The sequence below is a fragment of the Syngnathus scovelli genome, chromosome 5, assembly GCF_024217435.2.
Source record: "Syngnathus scovelli strain Florida chromosome 5, RoL_Ssco_1.2, whole genome shotgun sequence".
Classification (NCBI taxonomy): domain Eukaryota; kingdom Metazoa; phylum Chordata; class Actinopteri; order Syngnathiformes; family Syngnathidae; genus Syngnathus; species Syngnathus scovelli.
The window spans coordinates 7,419,124-7,444,808 of NC_090851.1; the positions used below are offsets into that span (position 1 = coordinate 7,419,124).

At 42.8% G+C, this 25,685-nt stretch overlaps 2 protein-coding genes across 30 annotated transcripts; one reads left to right on the forward strand and one right to left on the reverse strand.

The window, feature by feature from the left end:
* On the reverse strand, window positions 1-25,211 carry LOC125969556 (inactive rhomboid protein 2). Of its 29 annotated transcripts, none has more exons than XM_068650903.1 (27): window positions 25,044-25,202; window positions 23,669-23,741; window positions 22,909-23,006; window positions 20,023-20,123; window positions 19,774-19,917; window positions 18,279-18,430; window positions 17,976-18,159; window positions 17,610-17,804; window positions 16,882-17,010; window positions 16,632-16,741; window positions 16,258-16,476; window positions 15,964-16,075; window positions 15,702-15,776; window positions 15,461-15,622; window positions 15,098-15,183; window positions 14,915-14,978; window positions 14,710-14,804; window positions 14,528-14,603; window positions 14,352-14,452; window positions 13,838-13,991; window positions 8,979-11,670; window positions 5,055-8,779; window positions 4,669-4,770; window positions 3,360-4,568; window positions 2,046-3,303; window positions 1,122-1,983; window positions 1-853 (listed from the first exon to the last, which is right to left on the reverse strand). In XM_068650903.1, exons 5-21 carry the CDS (start codon window positions 19,903-19,905, stop codon window positions 11,239-11,241), a joined length of 2,478 nt encoding a protein of 825 aa, XP_068507004.1. In that variant the 5' UTR covers window positions 19,906-19,917; window positions 20,023-20,123; window positions 22,909-23,006; window positions 23,669-23,741; window positions 25,044-25,202; the 3' UTR covers window positions 1-853; window positions 1,122-1,983; window positions 2,046-3,303; window positions 3,360-4,568; window positions 4,669-4,770; window positions 5,055-8,779; window positions 8,979-11,238. The 29 variants fall into 29 exon arrangements, with proteins under 29 accessions (XP_068507004.1, XP_068507003.1, XP_068507009.1 ...); XM_068650902.1 differs by having other exon boundaries at window positions 22,904-23,006; XM_068650908.1 differs by lacking the exon at window positions 22,909-23,006.
* Window positions 7,999-9,919, forward strand: aanat1 (arylalkylamine N-acetyltransferase 1). The gene is made up of 3 exons (XM_049721774.1): window positions 7,999-8,146; window positions 8,652-8,806; window positions 8,996-9,919. Exons 1-3 carry the CDS (start codon window positions 7,999-8,001, stop codon window positions 9,299-9,301), a joined length of 609 nt encoding a protein of 202 aa, XP_049577731.1. The 3' UTR covers window positions 9,302-9,919.
* Window positions 25,212-25,685: the final 474 nt, after the last annotated feature.

The window sequence follows — 25,685 nt, forward strand, 5'->3', positions numbered from 1 at the left end:
TGATGACTGACACCAAAGTTGACTTTATTTACAAGACCACCAACAGGAAGAAAACACACTGTTGATTTTATTCACAAGAACGCCCACATGATGCATGACGATTCAAAACAAACCAAAAAATGGCTCAGACTAGATTAAAATACCAGCTTTTACTCGTACAGAAAAATGTACCAACATTCTGCAAGATTCTGAGTTCGGTGGCCATTTTAAAGCAGGGTTGCCAAAGATGACTTATTGATCGCAACAGACACCGTTTGTACGCTTGTCGTTTGCATCTATGGGTGTCTGGCTGCTTGGCTTTTGTCAACAATTTAGAATGCATGCAGCTTTTCTTTGTGTAGTTCAAAAAAAATAAAAAGCCTGACACTGCATATTTAACAAGACAATTTGGTTTGAGACTAACTTTACAAATGTCTTGTCATTGAGAAGGTCTCAAATGATTCCAGTTTGTATGCACGATAGACTGCCCATGCCAATGTTTAAAATGGACCACTTGAATTCAGTTCACAGTTTAATTCAGGTTCAGAGGTACACGCACACACAATTACAGTACAAACAGTTCACTTCATGTATTTAAAAAACACAATAACAATAAAACAACAATATTGCAAAATGATGCAGCGCTGAGAAAGAGGCCTCATGCAGACGGCCAATGTGCACACCCAGTGAAAAAGTGGAGGGAGGAAAAGAAAGAAAGCACAAAAAGAAAAACAACGTCATACTCTCCTCCTTAAATGCTGGCTGGGCGCTTTGCCCTCGCCGCATCCGCACCCGTCCGCCTCGTGTCGGCCGATGGTTGGGTTCCCCTCCCGGCCGGTATTTGACGTTTGGACTCATCCTCTGCCTCGCGCAACTGCAAAAAGAACAACGGCATTCAGTTGCATGCGGTTCATTTCTGTGGACGTACTCAAGAACTATCTATTAAAGCTTGCTCCTATTTTAATCTCACTTTATTGATTGTGTATGCATAGATTCATGTTTTTGTTTTAACGTGTTCATGTTCTTTTTCTGTCTGTTCCTATGTGAAACATTCAATGCTTATAATTTCCTTAATTGTTGTAAAGCGCTTTGAGCTGCATTTCTTGTATGAAAGGTGCTATACAAATAAAGTTTATTATTACCCTCTGGTCTTGCGCTCCGGTCCGTCTCTGTGCAGGCACTCGTCCCATCCGCTACCTCGGCAATCCTGAAAGGCAGACATACTGTGGTGGTTTTGGCAAGACGAAAATTTCCACCAGCGACCTTGACTAAGGTAAGTTTGAATCAGGTAACTAGCAGCGCGCACGGGCATGTCTCATATGGCCCTCCAGCATTGGAGCGATCCAGGTTATGAAATGTTTAACCCCTTACAAAAAGGGAGGGAGGGAGGGAGGGAGGGAGGGAGGGAGGGAGGGAGGGAGGGAGGGAGGGAGGGAGGGAGGGAGGGAGACAGCGAGGGGAGATGAGAAGAGGCTTTGGTGCGCACTTAAGCGCAACCGGCCAGTTCCTCCTGAGGAGAGCTGGCTTGGCCCCGAGAGGGAAAAAAGAGGAAAACGTGACGTTACGGAGAGCGTCACGGAGAATCTCCTCGTCCTCGACACCGTCGACGACACTGGGACCCAGGCAGGCAGACATTATACCCTGGTGTTCCACAAAGGGCAAGGTATAGCCACGTTCCACCCTGAGCGCACCAGGCCATGCAGGTACTGCCGGGCACATTGGAGAAAGAGAGCGAGAGAGAGCGAGAAGGGAGGGAGGGAGGGAGGGAGGGAAGGGGTGTCTACTTTGCCGATTCGTATCTACAGGGTCACAGCAACCCAAATGCTCGTGCGTGCTACTAGTTACCCTATTCAAACAGACAGGGGTAGGGAAAGCACAAAAGAAAAAACAAAGTCATACTCCCCTGAAACGCTGGCTGCATCTGCACCCATCAGTCTCGTGTGGGCCGCTCGTCACGGGCCAAGGTCCGGGTCTGCTCCGGCCGGTGTTGGACTCGTCTTCCGCCTCGTACAAGTGCAAAAAGACAAACGGCACATGCGGTTCACTTCTGTCAAAGTACTCATTACCTGCCCCCTCCCTGGTCTTGCGGGTGCAGCCCAGTCCCTCTGGGTGCAGGCTGGCGCTCGCCCCAGCCGCTGCCAGCTGAAAGGCAGAAAAATACGGAAATCAAATTAAAACCAACAAGTGTGTACACTACGCTTGCAGATTGGATTGCCATGTCACCGCCTCTAGCCAGCCTTGGCCAGTCATGCATCAGGCTCCTCTTCAACACTTGGCGACTGCTTTCTTTGGGTGATTCCTTCCTTTGCACCCCGCTCACCAATCGCGGGTCTGGTGGCCTCCGTCCACCGGCTCTTCGTTTCATACATCGTCTCTTCCACCTTGCAAGACAAGCACAAAAGTCTCGCTTGCGCTTGCCGTCGCTTGCGCGGTGGTCGCTTGCGCGGTGGTCGCTTGCGCGGTGGTCGCTTGCGCGGTGGTCGCTTGCGCTTGCCGTCGCTGCGCGGTGGTCGCTTGCGCTTGCCGTCGCTGCGCGGTGGTCGCTTGCGCTTGCTGTCGCTGCGCGGTCGCTTGCGCTTGCCGTCGCTGCGCGGTGGTCGCTTGCTGTCGCTGCGCGGTGGTCGCTTGCGCTTGCCGTCGCTGCGCGTTTGGCACTCAATGAGGGCTGCACAACATTTTGGAAAACCAATGATATGGCAGTATTGGGCCAGACCACTGCATTGAGCAAAGTTGTGCAAAATTCTAGGATGGAGAGGAACCATTTAATCGCAATGACATCCCTTAGATCAGTTAACTTTAACTTGCATCAATGACTTGTTATTTTCTAAACTCATTACAAATAGTTAGGAGGCCAGAAAACATGTTTCATTTGCCACATGAATCGAAAAAAAATATTTGTTTTACTAAAGTGCATGTTAACGACCTATACCACCATATGACAGTTTTCCAATCCAGGTGCAGCCCTACACACGTCACCCACCATTGGTGTCCAAATGGTAGCCTCGGGCCAACTTGATCGACACACCACACGAATGAACGCAACACTGCTTTGTAGCACAAAATATGAATGGCAACATTTTGTGATTGATTGAATGAATTTGTGTCAAAGAATTCTCAATTTGATTCAGTATGCAGCCCTCAAACAGACATTTGGACACCGCTGGTGTGAACTCAAAAAATAAATAAAAATCCATTTCACATGCTGAAGCTGCGCAGGTCGACGCCTCCAGAGAAGCGGGTCTCCCTCAGAACTCGGCGACTTCAGATCAATGCCACAGCAGTCAGTCCACCTCTGATCAGATTGTGTCACGTCCCGGTCGCCATCTGCAGAAACAGAAACATGTTAGAAACTCAAAGAGCTCCCCAAGTCACTTGCTTACTTGAGCACAGCGACTAGCTGCTTTTGGTGACCGTCGCCGGGTCGGATCGGGCCGTGCGCCCCCTCCCCCCCCTTTTTGCGTCCGGCCTGTAAACGGCAGAACATGCAATGAGTTGGGCGCTGCTCGCATCATTACGTCTTCCTCGTGGACCGGCTCGCCCAAACACCGCCCCCTACACCTAGAGAACAAAGGACGCACAGTGGTAGATTAGGCTTCGATCAAGCACGACAGTGGTAGGTTAGAAAAAGACACACAATGTGACTGTCTCGCTCCAACATCTAGGGGAGAACAAAGAACGCAAGTACCACAGTGGTGGTAGGTTAGGGTTAGATGAAGTGCAACAGTGACAGGTTAGAAAAAGACAAAATGGTACAAGTCAAATTGCAAAATTGGACATTCGGAATCGGCTCGCTCCAACGCCGCCCTACACCGAGGGGGGAGAACAAAGAAGGCAGCAAGTACAACAGTGGCAGGTTAGAAAAAGAAAATGGTACACATCATATGGCAAAATTGAACATTCAGATCCACGTCAAAGTTTAGTTTTGTCTCCATCCAAGTCACCACGTCCTCCCCCAAGTGAGCCATCAATGGCAACCAAGCGCAAGACACCGCTGGATCCAGATAAGCCACAACCTCTTAAGCAAGACCAACCGTCAGACCCCCAAACACTGGCCACACCTGCAACCTTTCCGTCGTGCACCCATAACCAAAGGCAACCACACTGCCCCCTCCTGGGCACATGATCCGCACACGTCGACTTTTGCAGCGTGCTGCTTGATTCTTGACTTGATATAGCATTGCTCTTTTGGATATGGCATTGTTCATATGGATATGGGATTGCTCCTATGGATGTGGCATTGCTCCTATGGATGTGGCATTGCTCCTATGGATGTGGCATTGCTCCTTTGGATAGGCCATTGCTCCTTTGGATAGGCCATTGCTCCTTTGGATAGGCCATTGCTCCTTTGGATAGGCCATTGCTCCTTTGGATAGGCCATGGCTCCTTTGGATAGGCTATGGCTCCTTTGGATAGGCCATGGCTCCCTTGGATAGGCCATGGCGCCCTTGGATAGGCCATGGCGCCCTTGGATAGGCCATTGCGCCTTTGGATAGGCCATTGCGCCTTTGGATAGGCCATTGCGCCTTTGGATAGGCCATTGCGCCTTTTCATATGGAATTGTACTTTTCCCATTCAGCTCCTTTTGCAGCCTACAATAACACAGACAGCCATTAATTGTGTGCTGGGAAGCTAAAACTCGACAACCATTGTGTGTTGGGAAGCTGAAACTTGACAAAAACAGATTTTCACCTGATCTAGGACTACTCTTCCTCAGCATCACTGAAATAGCTCCTCAAGAGCCTCCTGCTTGCTTTGTATATAAGGATGCTGGCTGGGTGACCTTTTTTAGTGCTACAAAAGACAAGCAAATTATTGCAACAAAAATAGACATTGAGTAGCGTGCCAATGGCATGATTTTTTTTTACCAACAATTATACATACTAGGAGTTTTAAAGTTGAAAAAAATATTATATTGTAGTAAGTTATGATAATTTATCAAAATTATAGTTAATATTTTAATTTTATACATTCTAAGTAGTTTTACATTTGAAAAAATATATAATCAGTACACTGTAGTAAATTGAGAATTATTCAAGATTATAATTCATATTTTAAGTTCATCATCTACAACTCACCTCACATAAAACAGATGATCCAGGTTGGCGGCGTCCAAAACGGGAGAAAATAACCCGCACAAATGTTTGTCGCGTAACAGAACAAGAGCGGGCGGGCGCCATCTTTGAATGGATCTGGTCCGATTTGGACATGACGTAACATTCGTTACATTCACCAGTTTGCATGACACGGAAATGGCACACGCATAATATAAAATAAAAAAATGGTTTAGTAGACCAGAGTCAAACTAACATTTCCTATAGTGAGAAACACGCCCTTATCGGCGGCGTCATTTACGAACTTTCTACAAACAAACGAATGAAAAAATGCTGGCCAGCATTAAAAAAAAAAAAAAAAAAAAAACGCCAAAGACATTTAAAATACCGCCAAAACGCGCAACGACGCGACGCAAAGTCGATTGTGGCGTGCCGTGCCCAAACCTCAAGCACTGCCTAGACAGCGAAAATCCTGCAAGAAATAATAAATGGCATCGTAAGAAACTGCAAACATTTGCTCACGGGCTAAATTGCCTGCAGCCGACAATTTACCTCCAGGCCCACCGTCGCGGTGGAAGTGACGTTGCCGAGTCACGAGAGTACGATAATCCCGCGACAAACAAAATTAAAAAAAAAAAAAAAAAAAAAAAAAGGCTCGTGAGAAAACGCAACAAAGCACACATTTTGGGGCCTATTTGAAAACTCTCCTTGCGGTCTCCAGTTAACTTCGACGCCTACAGTCGCCGTGTGAAAATCCTCCAACAAACAAACATGTCGTCTGTCGTGAAAAACGGCAGGAGACGACAAACATTTGCTAGCATGCTAGCTTACCTGAGAAACCGTCCGCCCCCACGCGCTCGGTGGCACCTGCATATGATAACTCCCCTTGAGCGAGCACACCTGTCTTCAATTTGCCTAAAGCCCTGACGTCACAGCCGTCGATTCAAATCTTCTTCTCCTGATCGTTCAACGGCGCTCGGCACACTGACGCCACCAGGTGGTCGCCTGTCATGATGACTACTGTGGAAAGCGTTGCTTCGGACTATCCATTGAAACTTTGAACACCGAACATGTTTGGATGGAGGATACCCTATCAATATGACCAAATCTCCTTTTGTTTCCGAGCAGGCTCTAGTCGAGTGGTTAACGCCATTGCCTTCAATTAAATGAAAATATTTGTATCGATAGTTCATCCTAAAATGAATTGTTCTTGCAAAAATTCTGCGGCCGTTGCAGTGCTCCCGTGGACTCATTTTCAATTCAGTTGTTAAGAAACACCACACTCAATTCTTGAGTCATATCAAATAAATGATTTTCAAACGGGTCCAAACAAGTTTTTCCGGTGGCACCTGCATATAACTGGTGTTGGCTGGTGAGTGAACGATTCGTTCAAAAAGAACGAGTCTTTTCAGTGAATCACTTCCTAAAGTGATTCGTTCTTTTTTTACTTTCATATATAACTTCAACTAGTAGATGTCAGTAATGCCCATTGAAGCTGGTGCTTCCCCGCCGTAAAACAAAACGAAGAAGAAAATCAGCCAATCAGCAGCGCCAGCGAGCGTTACATGGAGGAGGGACTTTACGAGTCAGTGAGGTAACTTGGCGTTCACGAACGAATCGTCAATTGAGATTCGTTCAATCTCAGATTCGTTCGTTGGTGAACGAATCTGAGATTGGACGAATCACTCACTGAGTGAATCACTCATCGAGTGAATCACTCATCGAGTGAATCACTCATTGAGTGAATCACTCATCGAGTGAATCACTCACCGAGTGAATCGCATTTCCAGTTCACCGTAAACAGGAAGTTACGTCATTTTCTTCTTCGTTTTGTTTTACGGCGAGGTGGCACCAGCTTCAATGGGTATTACCGACACCAACTGGTTAAAGTCATACGAACTGAACAAAGAACGAATCACTTTAGGAAGTGATTCGTTCACTCTCGTTCACTGAAAGAAATCCGTTACTTTGAACGAATCGTTCACTCACGAGCCAACACTAGTGGAGAGAGAGAGAGAGAGAGAGACAGAGAGAGAGAGAGAGAGAGAGAGAGAGAGAGAGAGAGAGAGAGAGAGAGAGAGAGCGAGAGAGCGATATTGTTGTATGAAAGCATCAACAAAAAGTGTAGTTGAGCGACAGTATAAAGGGGTTAAAATAAAGCAAGCCAAGAACTAACATGGGTCTGGGTAATTACATTCTGCGCTATAATTTGTCTTAAACTACTACTTTTTTTCCCCACTTTATTGTGCATTTTATGGTTGATACGACTTGTACTCCGGAGCGACTTTAAGTCCGAAAAATACGGTACTTATTTATACATGGTGCTAAATCTGTATTCATCCATTCATTTTCATTCGCAGGGTACATATAGAACAAAATAAATCATTCAGAAGACAGTCGCTCTTCTCGTACACTGAATTGTCTCACTGTAAATCAAAGGGTATACCAGTACAGGCACCATAAAGCTGCACTAAAAGGATACACAAAATGCTTAAAGGGCTTTCGATCGAAATCCTTTCACATGATGTTGTTGACATGTGGCGCGCTAAAGCCAAATGTGATGCGGTGCTCGTGTTGGTGGTATGACGAAGAGAACTTATATCCTCGTCATACCACCAACTGATCCAGGATAAGTCACAACACGCAAAAACGAAAACACCCCTCCTTACCTCGTCTCAATATGATTATTGTTCAGCTTCAGCTCACTCACGTGTTGAAAAGGTTTGCTTATCCAGCTGGCAACTTAAGGATTACCACGCGGTCTAAGGTGCGGTGTGCGAAGGCTATAAAAGCTCCTGGTGCGCAAGGCTGGAGCTCAGTCTTCTTTACGCACGATACCAGCAGGATCGACAGAGCAGAAGGAAACGGGAGAAAAAGAAAGGGGGAAAAAAACAATCTTGCAGTTAACTAATTTGCCGTCCCCACGTAGGTTTCTTTACTTTACACTTCTGAAAGTAGTTTTGAAAGCATGTCAGTGGTGAGCTCCATGACGTTCCCGAAGCCGCTCCACATGCGCTCTCCAGTCTCGCAGGGACGTCGACACACGCTGCCGGCCAGCGAGTTCCGCTCCCTCAGCCCTGAAGACGCCATCAGCGTATTTGAGATCGAGAGAGAAGGTAACCGAGCAATGTCTATCTTGGGTTTAACAGTGGTGTCCAAAGTGCAGCTTGTGGGCGATCTGTGGCCTGATGCATATTCTAATTGGCCCGGGAACGAGAAAACCTTGAATTATTGAAAGCTTGACAATTAGTTAGTGGAATTCAAAATAAACCTGTAACATAAGATGAATGTTATTAGATGGCACATTTAAAATGTGATCTTTTTTACCCCCCTCCAAAACATACACACACATGCACATATTAAAAATGCTTCCAAGGTTCACTGACAACTCAAAACTGTCCTTTGTTAATACAAGTAGGTGTTTGTCACCCAAAGTCATCTGGCCTAGGCTTCAACTGACCTAATACGATAAATTATACAGAAAAGTAATTGATAGACGTTTAAATGTGGGGCATTTCACTTCTATTTTTTTGTACATGACCCTGAGTTGTAAAAGATTGGACATCCCTGGTCGACATCAACTATTAGTCAAAATTCATTTGTCCGCATATCCACTTACAGCATTCATCTCAGTGTCTGGTGAGTGCCCTCTCCTGCTGGATGAGGTACGTCATTTCCTCACGCTGTGTCCCGAGCTGTCACTGGGCTGGTTCGAGGAGGGACGTCTGGTGGCTTTCATTATCGGCTCACTGTGGGACCGCGAGAGACTTAACATGGTAAGAGTCAACACATATCCAAGTAACTTCGTCATGTGGTGCACGGGCATCTCAATAAATTAAGATATCTTAGAAAAGTTAATTAATTCCAGTGATCCGCACCTTCAGACGGATACCAAATCTCCTAATGCTGCCACTTTCATGTTGCATTTACAGATTCCTGTAGACTGACCTGTAGTTTTCTTTCAGGATGCCCTGACCCTCCACAAGCCTCACGGCATGACGGTCCACATCCACGTCCTGGCTGTCCACCGCACCTTCCGCCAACAGGGCAAAGGTTCAATCCTGATGTGGCGCTACCTGCAGTACCTCCGCTGTTTGCCATACGTTCGGCGGGCTGTGCTCATGTGCGAGGACTTCCTGGTTCCCTTCTACCAGAAGTCTGGTTTCAAGGTGCAGGGCCCCAGTGAGATCACAGTAGGGCCACTCACCTTCACTGAAATGCTCTACCCAGTCAGGGGCCATGCTTTCATGCGTCGCAACAGTGGATATTGAGACTTGGGACTTGTTTTTTTTTTCTCAGGATGGATACCAGTGGCAGGCCCCTGGTTGGAAAAGGAACAGTTTAAGAGACATTAGGCTCAGTGATCATCTCTTTAAAACAAGATGACACAATCAATTTGCCTTTGAGGAAGAGGAAAACATCTGGCATGACGCTAGTTTCAAAACACATTGTTTTAGAGAAAGGTCTAAAAGAATGCATCCATTAGGAAAAATATTAGAAAGGTTTTATATTTTCTTTTTTTATATCTTTATATTGCATTTGATAAATGCTGGACATTTACTATCAGTTTTGTATGTACAGTATATAGGACATATGTCCCAATACTTCTGTCCATGTAGTTTATCCAAGCCATGCAACCACAAGTCTATAGAGAGGCTGGAAAAATTCAGATTTATAACAAAATACCATTTAAAACTCATACAAAAGAGCACAATAGTCAATATGATTTCTTAATGTCACTTATCCTTATAAGCCGTTCAAGCTTCTTGCCTTCTCTGTTTGTAAAGATACTCAGCCTCTGTGCCTGCTGAAGTCTTGAATCAAGACAAATGTGGTTGAAATAGTTTTGTAATGTTTTGCTCTGAAGATAATAAAGAATATATTTTCGAGTTTGTCAGTGTTTATGTGTCCTTAAAAACTGCCTCGGTCGGCTATCTATATATTGTCAAAAATATAATTGAGTATTTAACAGTTCTTCTAGAAATTCATCAGTTCATCATAGCTACATCATCAACAATATCACAAAGTGTTACCCAATTTCAATTACAAAAGTACAGCGTCAAATAACAAAATAGGTTGCGGTACATTTCAAGACGCACATTATTAATAAAGTGTCATTTATTTTTACATGATTGCTTTAACATTACATTGATTTTCAAATTAGCTTAAAGTAGAGCTTTGATGAGACAAAAATTAATGTTCATGTTGCACTTTTTGTTTCTATCTAAAAAAGTCATTTGGTCCTAGTGCAAATAGGTGCTGTGAAGTCATGATTGTTTTCGGGGGTTCAATAGAAACATTCACATGCTTTCAAGTGGAAAAAAAAGAAAAAAAAAGGCACAGTGCAGAGGGTTCCTTTAAACAGGCAGTCCTTTAAACAAAGGGCTATCTTGGTGCTTAAAACAGAAGGAATTTGAAATTGTTACAGGCTAAAATGTGTTCAAAAGGGAAGTTGAAATCGTTACAGGCTAACATTTCTTCAAAGTAAAAAAAAAAAAAGATGAACAATAAATTATTACATCTCATGTTTTACATTATGTCAAATGACCTGCAAGTCAACAGATAAATCTCATGGCTCCCTCAATTTCTTATTCCCTCAGCATTGATCACTCACAGCCGCTTCCTCGATGGCTGTGGTTAGTAACAAACCTTTACGTAACAAACTGAAGGTGGGTAGAATGGCAACAAATCTAATCTCACCTCTGCCCACCACTTCTGTTGACCTAAACAATGTACACTTTTCAAAAACTACTGGCCTGCCAAGACAAGAGGATCTCTTCAAAACACAGAAATTCATTAAAACAGCACATTTGTCCAGTGTTTGACCCCAATGTCATTTATGTGGGGCATCCGATTCACCTAACTTGATAATGGTGGTATCCATTTCCGCTGGATCAGCCTTTGCCTGTATACTTTTAAAAATGCTGAACAAAACCAGTGATGCTTCTTTGGTTTCTTCCTGCTTTTTGCATTTGAGGTCCTGAGTAATTTTCCCATCCGCAGGGTCTAAAGATGCATTGGCCGAGCAGCAGGTAAATACTGGCAGAGTCCGACCTTTATGGAAGCGTGTTAATAATCAGACTCTGCTGAGTACCTTTGATAGAACAACAATAGCAGAAGTCACAATTGCCAAAGATTTAAAGAGCACTTAGAAAACCTGGATTATCTCTGGTTATCTTGGTCACAGAGGACATCAGCAAGGTAATGACTAGTGCACCACATGGTTAATGTCGTGATCAATATCGTACTTCTCGCAGAACTTGTTCGTGAAGGGCAGGCATGTGAGATGCCCCAGCCAGTACCAGTTAATGGGGTATATATAAAACCAAACAATGAGGGATGAGAACAGGCCAATGTAGGCCAGGAGCGAAACGCCAATGAGGATGCGTTTACGGTACTTGTCAAAAGTTCCAAATGTAACGTAGGGCAAAAAGGCAAACGAGAGCAGCATGCCGCTGAGGAAGCCAAAAATGTGGGCGATGTTGTCGATCCAGGGTAGAAGGCCGCACAAGAAGAGGAAAAAAACTATACCCAAGAGTTTTAAAAAAGCTTTCCATGGTTTCTCCAACATCTGCCAACTTTGAAAGAGCTCAACAAATAGGCACGCTAGGAGGCCGAACTGAGAACCTGCTGGACCCACCTGGAGGGACAGAAAGACATAACGTGAAGTCATTCACGTCACAAGAAAACAACATCCGGAACACTCAATTATGGATCTCGTTTTGACCTTTCTGCGTGTACTTCCCCACACTTGTTTGTTTTCTATTTTTTTCTTGACATTATATTTGGAACTTCCTCATTGCAAGACTTAAAAAGGAATACTTGAAAATATAGTTGACTAGAGCAAGAGCAATTAGCACAGAAAATTCAGGGTCTAGGGAGGTATGTTTAGCCAGTCTATTGTCGTAAAGGCGAGAGGATTAGTGTAAATGACGTCAGGTCTGATTTTGGAGTCTTGCCTGGTTGTAAAATGGCAGATGGCTAATCTGTGAAGACAACCAAATTCCACAAACAGACAGAAGAACGATTCACAGCGCGTCTACCCACACGGCCCAGACGGCAAGGCTGACAAGTTTCAAACGCACAACTTGGTCACTTGTCATTGGCTGAGATCAAGCCTTTATCGGAGATGCTATCACGAAGCAGTAATGTTCTTTTTTCCTATTGAGCTCTGCCTAAAAATCACCCGTTGGGATAAGCATGGCCTCACACGCTTACTTTCGCAACCTGAGGTCTGCGCAATCTTTCTAAAAATCTGCAACGTGTAAATATTGGCATCAAACACGAGTTATTCAAGTAATTTCACCAAGTCTTCTTAACCCCACACTTAATCCATTTACGCCACCTTCTTAAGTGGCTTTACTGTCCTGTGCGACACTTCCTGTAGGTATTCCTGGTGTGTGAAGACCTGTGAGCTGGTTAGTTCGTAGGCGAGTTGAACAGTGGGATTTCTGAGTCACACGTCAAGGCGCGTCACAATCCAAACTACTTCACTTCGCAATAAGGTGGCGAGAAAACAAAACAGGGTTCAAAAGGTCCCAATGTGATGTGACAGAGCAAAAATATATTACAGGTGACTTTTGCCTGGTTCTAAGTAGTTCCCATGGAACGTTTACAAAGTGGGACATTTCCCAAATTCCGTAGCTGTTTCTGTATTCCAGAATGAATTTTGAACTCGCAAGAAGGTGTGAGGATAAGAACAGGTTCCAGAACCGTCTCGGTGTAGAACAGTGAATAATCCCAGTTGGTAACAGCCTTTGTTTGGTCACACAATGGTATTAGACTAATCCCAAAAAGGAAGAAAGTCGCCATTTGCAGACCCCCCCCCCCCCCCACACACACACACACACACACACACGTGCAAAAGTCTTGCCAGTAAAAAGTAGGTAATCTTGAACATGTTTTTTTCCCACACCTAGTTTTCAGATCAACACGTTGCAACAGTAATCAGAACTGTTACTTATCATTTCGCAATGCTGGGTACATGATAGACACACACATTCAATAAATGAATTAAATGTATTTACAGCATTTTCATTATAATTTGAAAGGTGTGCTGTTCATGTGCCAGGTTGGGATCTTATCATGTGAATTATTATTGGAGGCCAAAGGCCCCTGGGTATTTACCAGTATGTCTCTCAAGAAGTCATTTGAGTAAATAGAAGGTTAAATCTGCTTTGATAATCCCCAGACTGGGGAAACCTTCTCCAGTAAGTGAACTAAGCCGCATTAAACCAGTGAGTGGGAACACTAGGAAAAACACAAGACAACAACAGCAGATATGAGGCAGTGCCGGAACATCCAGTGATGTTGACTGTTATCAACAGGAAAACACAGTTTGGCTTATTTGGTAACGAATTTCTATTTTTGATTTTGAAGGAAGCACAGAACACATACTATCTGTCTCATGAGATTTTTGTTTCTACTTTCCAAATACTCGCACTAGACCTTACGGTCTTCAATGAAATGTAAATCTAGTAGAAGAGAAGAAAGTGTTTGAGATTATAAGTGTGCAAAGATTGCAAAATTGACACAGTGTGTGTGTGTGTGTTTGTCATTGACTTGCGCCACAGTGTTAGATTGCACCATTAAACATGGCAGCACCGGTTAATGTTTTGGCAGTTTTGCTGCTTAAAATGATTTTAAAACTTCAACAAAGTAGTAGTCAAGTAAAAACCCAGGCTCGGGTCTCCAGTGGATGACAGTTATGGCTCCTCTATTGCACTATTTGCAGCCCCTGCACGATGTATGGCGTATGTGGAGGTCGCGCTAATGTATGACAAATATAATGGGAGAGAGAAACCCACCTCAGTTCTGTAGGGCAGGAAAAGGGCAGATGCAAGGTTTCCAGTTATACCACTGAAGACGTAAATGATGGAAATGCGCACCCACCCAGCCAGCTTCTCCAGGTCTCTCAATATGGTCATCTGAAACACTACTGATACCACGCAGTGTAGTAACCTAAACACAAACAAATATACACATGAATTTCTGAAGCTTGATTAAATCATTTGGGCGCTACACAGCCGGCAATCCATTTTGAATTAAGCTCTATGATTGTTCTTTAAAGAAAAACTCAAGGGTTCTTCACATACTAGGAACGAAGAGTATTTAAGAATCACACGAGTGAACGGTTAAAAGCAATACGGGTGATTTACAAATATTGCAAGTTAATGGTATTTAAACAAGTTGTAAAACGTTTTATGTAGAGTATCTCATTTGGTAGCAACATGTAGATCACTTAAATTTATGTTTAGCAGACTCTCAAAAAAATAATTAAATAAGTTCAAGACTAAATATTTTGCATGATGACGTGCATACCCAGCGTGGAGGAAAAGGGACAACCAGAAACGGTAGAACTGATCAGGTACATCAGGGTTTAGGAAGGGAAGCAGGCCACAAACGTCATCCAGACAATGGACCTGTAAAAAGTTGGCATGTGAATAAAAATAAATACTTTGAGACACACAAAAGTACATTTTGCACACTCACACTACCTGTGAGCATAGTGTGGCATCCTCATGGAAGTAGCCGTGCATGAAAGAGCAATACTCCCTGGTTGTAATCTCACACCTACGGGAAGGGTAAATAATGGCAATTTGACACGATCATACTGAACATGTCATATCTTAATGAGCCACTGAGGTCAGTCAAAAGGTAGATATGAACAACATCTCACCTGCCCTTAGTGCCTATACAGCAAGGTCGACCCTTGATGTTACAGTCCATGTGTCTGTAGCCGGTATGGTTCCATTTTTGTGGATATGTACACACCTGGACACACACGCACACATATCTATGCATGACCGCAAAACAGACAAAGAGTGTGCATGCTTTTGAACTGACAAAAAAAATTATTCTCCACAATATTTGAAAATCCTCACCGGCCACAGGGTGATGTCATCTGGCCACGTGTGAGGCTCTGCAGAAGCAGGCTCTTCACATACTCTTCACAGCACGCCACATAGTGAGGCAGAGAGGAGATTTGTAAAGATGCAGTCCAAACTTACAGGCCCAGTTATTCAATTAGAATAGCTTCTACTCATGCAATATGGGCATGTTCTCACCTGGGATCCTGGTGACATACAGAACCAGAGGACCTGCTGATATCCACAAGTTCATTGTCCCATTTGATGAAAGTGGCCAGTGTCTCCTGCGTGGACAGTTTGTTTAAGGATCCAATATTTATCACAAAATAATTCCCATGTAGAGGACAGTAAAAAAAAAAAAAAAAAAAAAAGAAAGAAAAAAGAAACAAAACAATTCTGCTGCATACTTTTGAACGAATCCTGTTAATAATTAGTATTATAAAGGGATTACATTGTCAAAGATTAAATGTGCACGTGCCGGAATGAGTTCAGCGCGTGCTACCATATTCCCACCCAGTAAAGTTGTGTTACAAACATGCGTGCATGTGCCGAGCAACATACAGAGCAGTCGGAGTTGAGAGTCTGCACACATCCAGAGTTGTCATTCTGAACACAGCACCCAGACTCTTTCTCCAGATCTTTGGCCTTCTGAATCAGACGGACTATTTGTTTGTCCTGGCGGATACATGGAGAAAACTTGGCCCCCAAATGAATCAGGTCATCCTGAGGAGGAGAGGAAATAATATTCTTCTTTATGAATGGGTCTGTATCAGTAAAATTCAGCACGTGAAGTCACACTTACAGATCTCGGGCCGATCCAAAAGTTCTGTTGTTGGATGTACTTGACACTCTCATAGATGCCTTTATTCTTCAGCACCTACAGAGGGCGATACAGGGCTGCATGAATTACAACAGACATGATGACAACAGAGACTTGACAAGATACTGTACACGAGTAAACGGGATCATAAAAATGTCACATATTGTGCAACAAAAAAAAAACCCAAGTAGAAATAACATGATCCTGTCAGGTATGGGGGGGAAAAAAGTCAATATTCACTTACTAGGTCTGTTTTAGAATGTTGTGCAAACCCCACAGGGGCAAAACCATAAGTACAGCAGGACAGCAACGTGATTACAATATGGACAAAGGTGATCCAGTAGGTAAAGTAAGGCCTGAAAATACAAATGATGACTTAAAAGCACGAAAAACATCTTCACTTACTCTAAGTGTGTAGTTTAAACACATTGCCCCACCCAACCCTACATTGACCTTGTTCAACCATTATGTTTTTGCAAGTGGTGGTTCTGCAAGTCAACTATTATTATTTTAGACATAGTAAGCCTCTATCCCTAACCTATGGCTGTGGAAGCCATCCAACTGCTTCTGGACGGTACTGCTAAGGCTGCGTCGGTAGTGCCGGTTCAGCCACTTGCCCACGACGCCCATTCCATAGTAACGCTTTTTGTTGTCAAAAGCAAAGTGCTTCACTTGGGAAGCGATGCGACGGCCACGTCGCGAATGGCTTTTCTCCTGGGCCGCTGTTGGTGTGCGAGGTGTTCGAGATACATCCTTACTGGGGAGAGGAAAGACCAAATAGGATTTCAAGACATTACTTTGATGCATATACTAGTCCATGGATATAAGGTTTACACATGCCTGTTGGAATGCCAGGATTTTGTAGGGAGGGAGAATGAATTGTTCTAATGTTATGGTTGTTGTTTTACTCACAGGCTTGAGAATTTCTGGTCTGGTTGCTCACTGGGAGCAAAAGCAGCGGACATTGGTGGTGACTCAAATACATCATCAGCCATAGAGTACAACTCATCGTGGACATCGACCTGCAAAAAAGTTGGTAATGGCTATAGCTAACAAAATCCTGGAGATTTTTTTTTGTTCAGTGAGGAGGAAAGATAAGTATGGTGCATCAAAAAAAGAAATTGTTGTAATGACAGAGCATTTACTCTGCAATCTGTCTGACCTTGCTAAAAAAGAGTGACTCAGACATGTCTGCTGAGTCCACAGTGTCATCGTCCAGCCAGCTGGGCCTGACAAAGCTCCTCCTGGGAAAGTTGCGGCCGGTAAGGGACCCCGGTAAGCCGCTACGGCCCTGGAGGTAGTGGTGGTGGTTGGGGAGGGGGTGGGGAGAAGGACACACACATAATTTGTCATAATTTTACTCATCAATGTCATCATGATCAAGACACTATTTTCTATCAGAAACCTTTCGTTTTCTAAAATTTAATGACAAAGTGGATGTCATCCATCGAATTAAGAAATTCCATAAGGCAACCTGGTATATTGCGATCATATTACATCACATTATATTATTCTAATGGCTGCCTCATTTTACACCAGTCTAACTGATTTGACTAAAGTGTTTCATTTGAATTAATTTCTTTTTTTCCCCCACACATTTGGCTGCCTCTGAGTTTTTCCTTGCCTGAAAGCAGGATGTAGACTAAGTGATGTTGATTTTTGTTAACGGTGGGCTTCTAACTCAGGACAGTCAACTCTGTGACTACTAATACAACTGTAACATATGCATGGACACACACACACACACACACACACACACACACACACACACACACACACACACACACACACACACACACACACACACACACACACACACACACACACACACACACACACACACACACACACACACACATACACATGCAGACTTTGCGGAGTCGGACCCACCCTCAGCAGGTTACTTGCTGCGCGGATGCTCATGCGGGCAACAGACTCCCTCTTACGTTTGGGCAAGCGACTGTACCCGGAGCGCTGGCTAGTAAAGGAGCTGAGTGAGGTGACCCCTGGGGTCTTGGGGGAGCGAGTGTCCCAAGAGTCTTCTGGGTAACGGAACGCTCGTCCCCGCGCCAGGGGGTCCACAATCTATCAAAGAGGAGGAGGAGATGAGAGATAGATGTTGCTATTAGTGACGAGCTCAAGGGGGAGGATGAACAGAAGTCGAAATAATATAAGCATATTGAGTCTGGTTGAACAGTGAGTTCTAGTCTTGATCAGTATGAAGTATATTTACATGTCTTATTGTCAACAGAGCACCTTAGGCATCTTGGGTGGGACCGGTGATTCCAGGCTCTGCTCGATGTTTGTGGCTGTGTCGGGATCTCTGAATTGTGGCTTCAGCTTGCCATAGCGTTGGCTGCAGTGGCGCAGACTTTTCTTCTGCCAAACCTGCTGCTTACTTTCACAGTCTTCTCCTATCCCAAACCACTGGGCTGTATTCCTGCGGGCACAAAGAAAAGATGGCGGACAGAGCTTTAGTCTGATAAGAGTCCATCAGGAAGGTCACAGGTTGCAATAGCTTTTTGCTCAGTGTTGAAAGGACAAACAATATGATCTTACTTGCGAATACTTTGTGAGAGCGAAGTCTGTCTTCCAAACTTTTCCCTTCGCTCTGAGGCTGACAGGCCTCCATCTCCGGCTCCGGTGACACTCTCGGACACAGAGCTGGTTGCTTGGCCGCCGGTGTTTTTCTTCAAAGATGGCCGAAGGGGCTGACCAAACCAGAAATGATGGCAATACATTTTATACATGGAGTAAAACAGACGGGAGAAGAAAGTTTCAAGTTGCTTGGGATGAATTACAAATAAGTAAATTTAAAAAAAAAAGCGATACTATCTTCAGAGTAGTTTAACTGTGCATGTATTATTCTCTGCATAACATTTTAATTAAACTGTATTTAAATTGAGGATAGTACAATAGATTGCGGAAAAATATTAGTCAACTAATTTACGACCTTAAGAACACCATGGAGCACAGGCTTTCCAAATGAAATTTCCAACTGTTCTTTTTTTGGGGTAATGAGAGTGCACGGTTGGTTGACTCTTGATAAATGTATGCATGGTGTTCTACAGTGACTGATCTTCACGAACACTTTAAGGGGGCAACATGTACCATAAAAGAGTTTGTCTTCTACTCAGTGGTACTGAAAAGCCATGTTTGCATTCTGAGCAAGGGGCCTGCAGGGGAGAAAGGTTTGGCTTCATGCCTACAAATGCAAAGGACAGCTGGCCAACATGATACTCTGCCCTGGCAAACAACGAGATTAACATAGTTGAACTTGAATGTCTTCCAACTCTAAAAAAAATATACACTACAGTCCTGATTCTTCGTCCTGGATCTCACTCCTGCACTATTGGCAGAGGAAGATTATTTTTGGTTGCTTGCGTTGTTGATCGCCATTCTCCTAGAGGATGAATGTGCAAGATCGTGAAAATTCCTAAGAGGTCTGCTACAACACAAACCAACTACCTAGTGAGAAAAGTGGAAAGTACATAAGGAAGTAAGGAAACATTATTGATCCAATGCATGATCAATATCTAAGTTGCTATGCCCCTGTTGTTCATTTTAGGTGTAGTATGAATAGAAAATTAAATATTACTCTTAACAGTCCATGAATGAACAGTAAGACTTAAATGTTTCACGCTGCAAGCAAAATCAGTGAGCAATGATAATATATGCATTGCTATTTTGTAAATTTCAGTGGAGAAGCGACAGACAAATGGATGGATTAACAAGAATGGGTCCATTTCCTTGAATATTCTGGACTCCTGTCAATGTCATCTGGGTCAGAATAATGCTGCCCAAGGACTTGTGCTGTACTAAGCATCATGGATGTCACGCAACGAACAGATGCTATGTTGTTCATCAGACGACTGGTTGAGATTGAAAATAAATCAACTGTAGCACTGCTGGCTGAAGCCCAGCCGAGCACTCCATTTAGCCTCAATTGCTTTCACAAGACCAACAATTAGACTATAACATTAAATATGAAAATCATGGAACCCCTTCAAACATGTTGGTGAGTGCTGAAAATAGCGAATGGTGAGAAACCTACCTGTTTAGTGGGGTCATGAGGCATCATCTCTTCAGGGTTGGGTATTGCTATGACAAGACTGGGTGGTTTCTTGCTCTTTAGACGGCTATCCGACTGCTGCCCATAAGGAAGTGGCTCATCCCCCTCTTGCATCTTGACGATGTTCTGTAGAAGAGAAAAATAAAGATATTCATTTGGTCAAGTCTTGGTAAAATAAATGAATACAAAATGACTGTATTGTCATTGTACAACGAAATTAAGATATTCTTCCAGTGGGAGGCTGCTGGCGCCACTGGGAGCAATTCAGGGTTCAGTGTCTTGCTCAAGGACACTTCGACATGGTCACCAGGGGTGAGGGTTGAACCCACAACCTGCAAATTAGGAGACAAACACTACCACTGTGCTAAACCACCCTTATAATTGACTGTAGGCTTAAAAATTCCTCAACAACCCACTCATTTATTTTTGTGGACTCATCTAAAGGGACTTTACTAAAATAATAATACATAAAAATAATTATTTGTTTTCACAAAGAGAATAATAACATCCTAGCCATATGAAAAGTGGCATTATCATGGCTTAAACTGCAATTTACTCAGATGTATGAGTGCTCATGCTTGACTTCTATTTTAAGAATGAAATTCAATTAAATATTTCATTTCACAATATCCTAATCCTAATGTCTGCCACCAACTGTGTTCCACTCCATCCATCACTGACTTATTGGATTAGCTTTTAACAGGGGCTGGAAATAACTTCACATGTGTATGATTGATCTAATTTGCCAGTGGAACAAATAAGCATTAGCTCAGTCGAGCAGTAATTACAAATCATTCATTTATATCCAAGGACCGGAAAATGCAATGATAGAGCCTCAAACTATCTTGACAAAGTCACAGCCAAGACGGGAACAAGCAGGTAGTGTAATTGTACTTCGCAGTAATCGGAGTAACTATCGAAGTCATCCTAAAGTGGTCCGAGCGCATCCATAAATGTCATGATAGCCGGGACAGCTTTGTTGTCGAGTCGAAGGACATAAAAGTAATGCGGGGCTCGAGATGTGTGTGTGTCACAAATGCAGCAGGGAAACTTGACAGCAGCTCAATCAATAGACTAGTTTTCTTCTAGACACAGACATCATTTCGCTGACTGTGCACATCCACCGACCATTTTCATTTTTAATGACAATTGGTGGTTATGTTTGAATTGTATCCAATTCAAGTGTATAAACATTTTAAGCTTGAATATCAAATCTTAATTCAGCTCCCTTGAGAAAAGCATTTATACGTCCACTCAACCACTTAAATGATGAAAGAACTGTTCTAATGGACAGAGCACTCAAGTGGTGGAGAGCATTAATGTAGACCGCTGTCCATATCCTCACTCTTCTCTAAAGATAGGTCTACATTCTTAGGACAATTAAGAGGAGTTTAGAAAAATAATGTTCTAACGAATTAGAAAATGTACAGACTGTGGTGTTTGAGGAGTGAGGATTTGCACAGGGAGTGTAACAATAAAAAATTTTTTTTTTCTGAAATGTTTTTCTAACTTGGCCAAAATGACAATAAAATGTTTGGTGAATTTTGACAGGTCATTTTTAAAACTGTGTATGACACCTGTTAAGCTGTTTACAGCACTCAGTGAAGTTGATTTCAATCTTTTAACTACAAAAAATTTTTTTTTGTGGTTTGTGTTTTTTTGACGAAGTTATGTTAATTGTTGAACCAACATGTTGTTTGTTAGGTCTCACGTATGCAGGTACAAGGATTCTACTCTAAATATTTTTAGGGTAGATCTTATAAACTACATAGTGTTTTGTGCGCGACATCAATGGCAGGCTTGATCCTGTTACAAGTGTGGGACAGAAGTCAGCCACCCACTAACTGACATCATAGATTCCAAAGAATCACATGTCATTGGCGTCATGAATTTCTACTGTAATCACATGACCTGGAAAGTAGCCTAGCCAAAATAGTTTGCTCAAACCGCTTCACAATGCTGCCTTTGCTTCATCAGCAGCTGTTGCAAAGGCATACTTCATCATCCAGCCCCACACCGACTGTTTGACCACAGGCGAGGCCGAGCAAATGCGCATATTATGCATTGGGAGGCAAAATGTGCTCTTATCATTTCGTAACTAACAACATCTTCCATGTGGGAAAACACCCGGCTGGCAGAATAGGTGTTATTTTACACAACTTTATAGTAAGAATATTTGGAGTTACATTACAAAATAGATAAGAAAAACAAAGCGATAGATAGAAGGTTTCACGCATGGTTGCTTTGTAGATATACACATTTTCACCCACGGTGTATTTTTGGCACGTTTCACACTCTGACTCAAGGTGACACAAAGCGCCTCCACATCTTTGTGCATTTCTGCACAGTTTCTGAGTTTTACAGCACTACAACTTCCACAGTTGCCAGGATGCACGCCGGCCAAAATGCAATTCCCTTTGTAGCAGTTCAGGAATGAACTGAAATCAGAGAGGTCCATGTGCGTGACATGTAGAAGTATCACAATCAAGTTGTTTTACAATGAATTATTGTAGCAATTATTTTATCAATTAATTTCAGGGGTATTTTAGATTGATGTTTATTGCATTTTTTTCTATATCGGGAGACTTGGGTCTGACGGAGGTTTCGCGGTGCGTTGTAATAACTATGACGATAACGCTAAGCATCATCTTCCATGCTACAACCAAGCACTTCTGATGCAAGTACTGTATACTGTTTGGTAATCAAGTGGATTGCGCAACATCCTTCCTCCTTTTACACGGCCTTATTCAGACTCTCTTCTGTATGGTGATCACAAACATGAATCAAAAATGACGGTCTCATATATTCTGATGAACTCGGTTTCTTCAATAGAATCTGAGGTCTTTCATTTTATCCTCATCAGGTTAAAGTTTGCCTTGTGACAGCTCAATGAGGAAATGACCCTGATCACTTCTTCTTTTCTTAATAGTCATCACCTTCCCTCAGAGACCTTGTCAAGTAAGGAGAGTCTTACAATAAAAGGTCTGACTCCGAGCTGCGGATGATGATCCAGTTTGAGATACATCAATATTTTAAATGTCCCTATAGAATTTATTACTAGACTTGATTGTTTCCAATATTGCTTATATGACGAAAAGATAAAATGAACAACCTTACTGATATTTAAGCTGTTGTTTTTGCAGGAATGTATTTTGAGCCGAGAATTCTAGCTGCCAACTCTGTTACGGTGGTTTCATTTTGATCCCTCAAGGTACCTGCAACGATAAGTAAGAGTGAACCCATTCAAAAATAATTAATTCAAAAATAATTTTGGACATGCCAGTTCTTGGTGTTCAATCTGTCCATGTAACAACTGTTCCAACACGGTAGACCACAACACATCAATCTCCTGCAAACAAAGGGCTGAGTGTCAACAACTATCTTGATTCATGGGTTTGATTTAAAGCAGGTTTTGTTATGTTCAGTTTTGGGCTCACATGTCACACGTCCGGAGCATGTTTTCTGAAAACGACCCCTTTGTGCTTTGCTATGCTGAAGAATATTGTGATAGTACAGAGTACAATAGCGATCATTTTGGTCACCACAATCACGACATGAAAACTTCCTACCAACTGATATTGTGCGAGAGGACACTGCAGTATGGGACCAGCTGGCAGAGTGTCTCAATAAAGGGAATATTGTGCATGGAAAAATACCTTTTTTTAAGACAGTCACTTGTTAGTAAAACAACAGCCGGTCACCTGATGAATTTCACACCGAGTCTTTTAAAATGTGGCTAAAATGTCAGCGCTGGTCAGTCGGCATCATGCGACCATGACAGAACAAGCGGTTTTCAGGCCAGCAGGAGCATAATGAGAATGCATCGAAATCTGTGGGTGTGTGTGAGTTTCTGTAGTACGTCAACAGTCAAACCTACCCAGTCATTCTTCACGTCCAAACTGAGAAATCTCCAGAGCTTAATGACTCAAAACCTTTGTCTTGTTCTTTGCCTGCATTAGCACACAATAATGTCGACAATTAGAAAAATACAAAAGTCACGGGTTCCCTTTCACTGCAAAAGAATGGTAAGACTGAATTCCATTTAAACACGCCAGAGGCAGTCTAAAACATTGCGCCATCCCCACAAGAATTGGCATGCCCAAACCTGCACACAGGCAAGGGAGTTTGTTCAGCTAAGCAGCAGCCTGGCTTCTCATCATCTCGAAGATGCCTACTTGAAAAGAAACTCTGCGTTATGCTTTATTGTTTAAGAATTCATGTGTTCCATTATCGAAACATCACTTCTTTGAGCGAAATGAGCACTGTTGTGCTCGACAGTCAACATTGCAAAAGAAAAGCTAGCAGTGAGATTTTGAACTCTGGAATCGTTTCCCTACCATCAGCGGTAGAGCAACAGATCTCTTGCCGAGTTCATATTTCATGGCTTCTAAAGCCATTGAATGGCTGTGTTCACACTACATAACTTCCTGTTTTAATTTGAGAATGATGATGTGATTTACATCCCACTGAGCCTAATAGTGTGTCAAACTAGATATAGACAGAGGTCATACAGTTCAATCTATGAGCTAGGTGGCGAGCCTAACCCAATTTCACCAAAGTAAGGTAAAAGTATTAGATAAGTTACACTTACAGGAATTTATGATACAACATTTAACTGAGTTAAAAAAACAAACAAAAAAACATCCTGCGCAGGTAACTTGCAGTACTAACAATGTAGGGAAGACTTTGCAATCTGCGGGCGCCAGGAGCTGTACGGCACAGTCCAAAAAGGCAATGAGGTTGTGTGCCGTGAGAATTTTCAAATGCAAAGGCTCAAAGGTTGGAAAACACCAAGCTACACAAACAAGATGAGCATAAATGGACACGAAAGTGTGCACGCGGTCCATCGTCACGTGACTGTGTTTGAATGGCGCCTCCCACATAGTTTGGAAATCAAATAAATGACATGTCCGAACACACGGCAGCTGCAATAGCGCAACAAAGAATAACACGAGACTAAATTGTGTGGAGTGCTCTGCTCAATTACTATGATTGGACATACAGCAGAAACTAAAATAATTATTTTACCAGATCAATTCGATTGAGTAATTTTAATTTCCTAACAAAATGTGTATTTATTGTAGATAGCCAGACAACAATTTACGGTGGCGATTTTGTGATGTCACCGCTGACTACTTTTACATTACCACGAGTAGCCCGCTGGCGACACGAAGTGGGCTAATAAAGCTAACTTTTTCCACGCTGTTACAAAATTATCGTAACGTCAACGCCTAAAGCTATATTCGACTCACCGGCAATAATGAATGGCCAACCTGTTCTTCATGAGCAGGTTGTATTTATCGGGATAAAAACGTCGCGGTGGGCAAGGCGTCCGCCGGTATGTCGGCACTTCCCTCTTTGTGTCTTCCCACATCCTTGGCTTGAATCGCAGCGGCACTACACAAGAGCGGGAGGCGGAGTTTCAACTGACCTCATCCGGAGACCAGGCGAGCTGGACGGACGCCAACTCCGTCAACACCGCCCCCAACCGAAAGTACAGCACTGCTCGGATATATTCCTACAATGCATTGACAATACCTATACACTTTATTTTTTGAAAAAAAAAAAAAAAAAAAAACATACAAGTGAACAGTCAGAGATTCTCAATGAAGTAAAACTGCTTGATATGCGGCCAAATGAAAAACAGTTCAAACGTCTGCTAATATGGTTATTTTTAGGCAGCAATAGTTCAAATGTATTCATTACGTAATTTGATTAATTTGCCTCGATTAATAATTGTTTGGTTTTATGTCAATAAAATTACATTCTAAAAGAAACACGTTTATATTTCATCGGTGAGTAAATTATAATTATAGAAACATTGAAATTTCACTAATTTGGGATTAAAAATCAATCTAAAATCAACAGGTTGTGCCAAAATCATGATAGTAAAT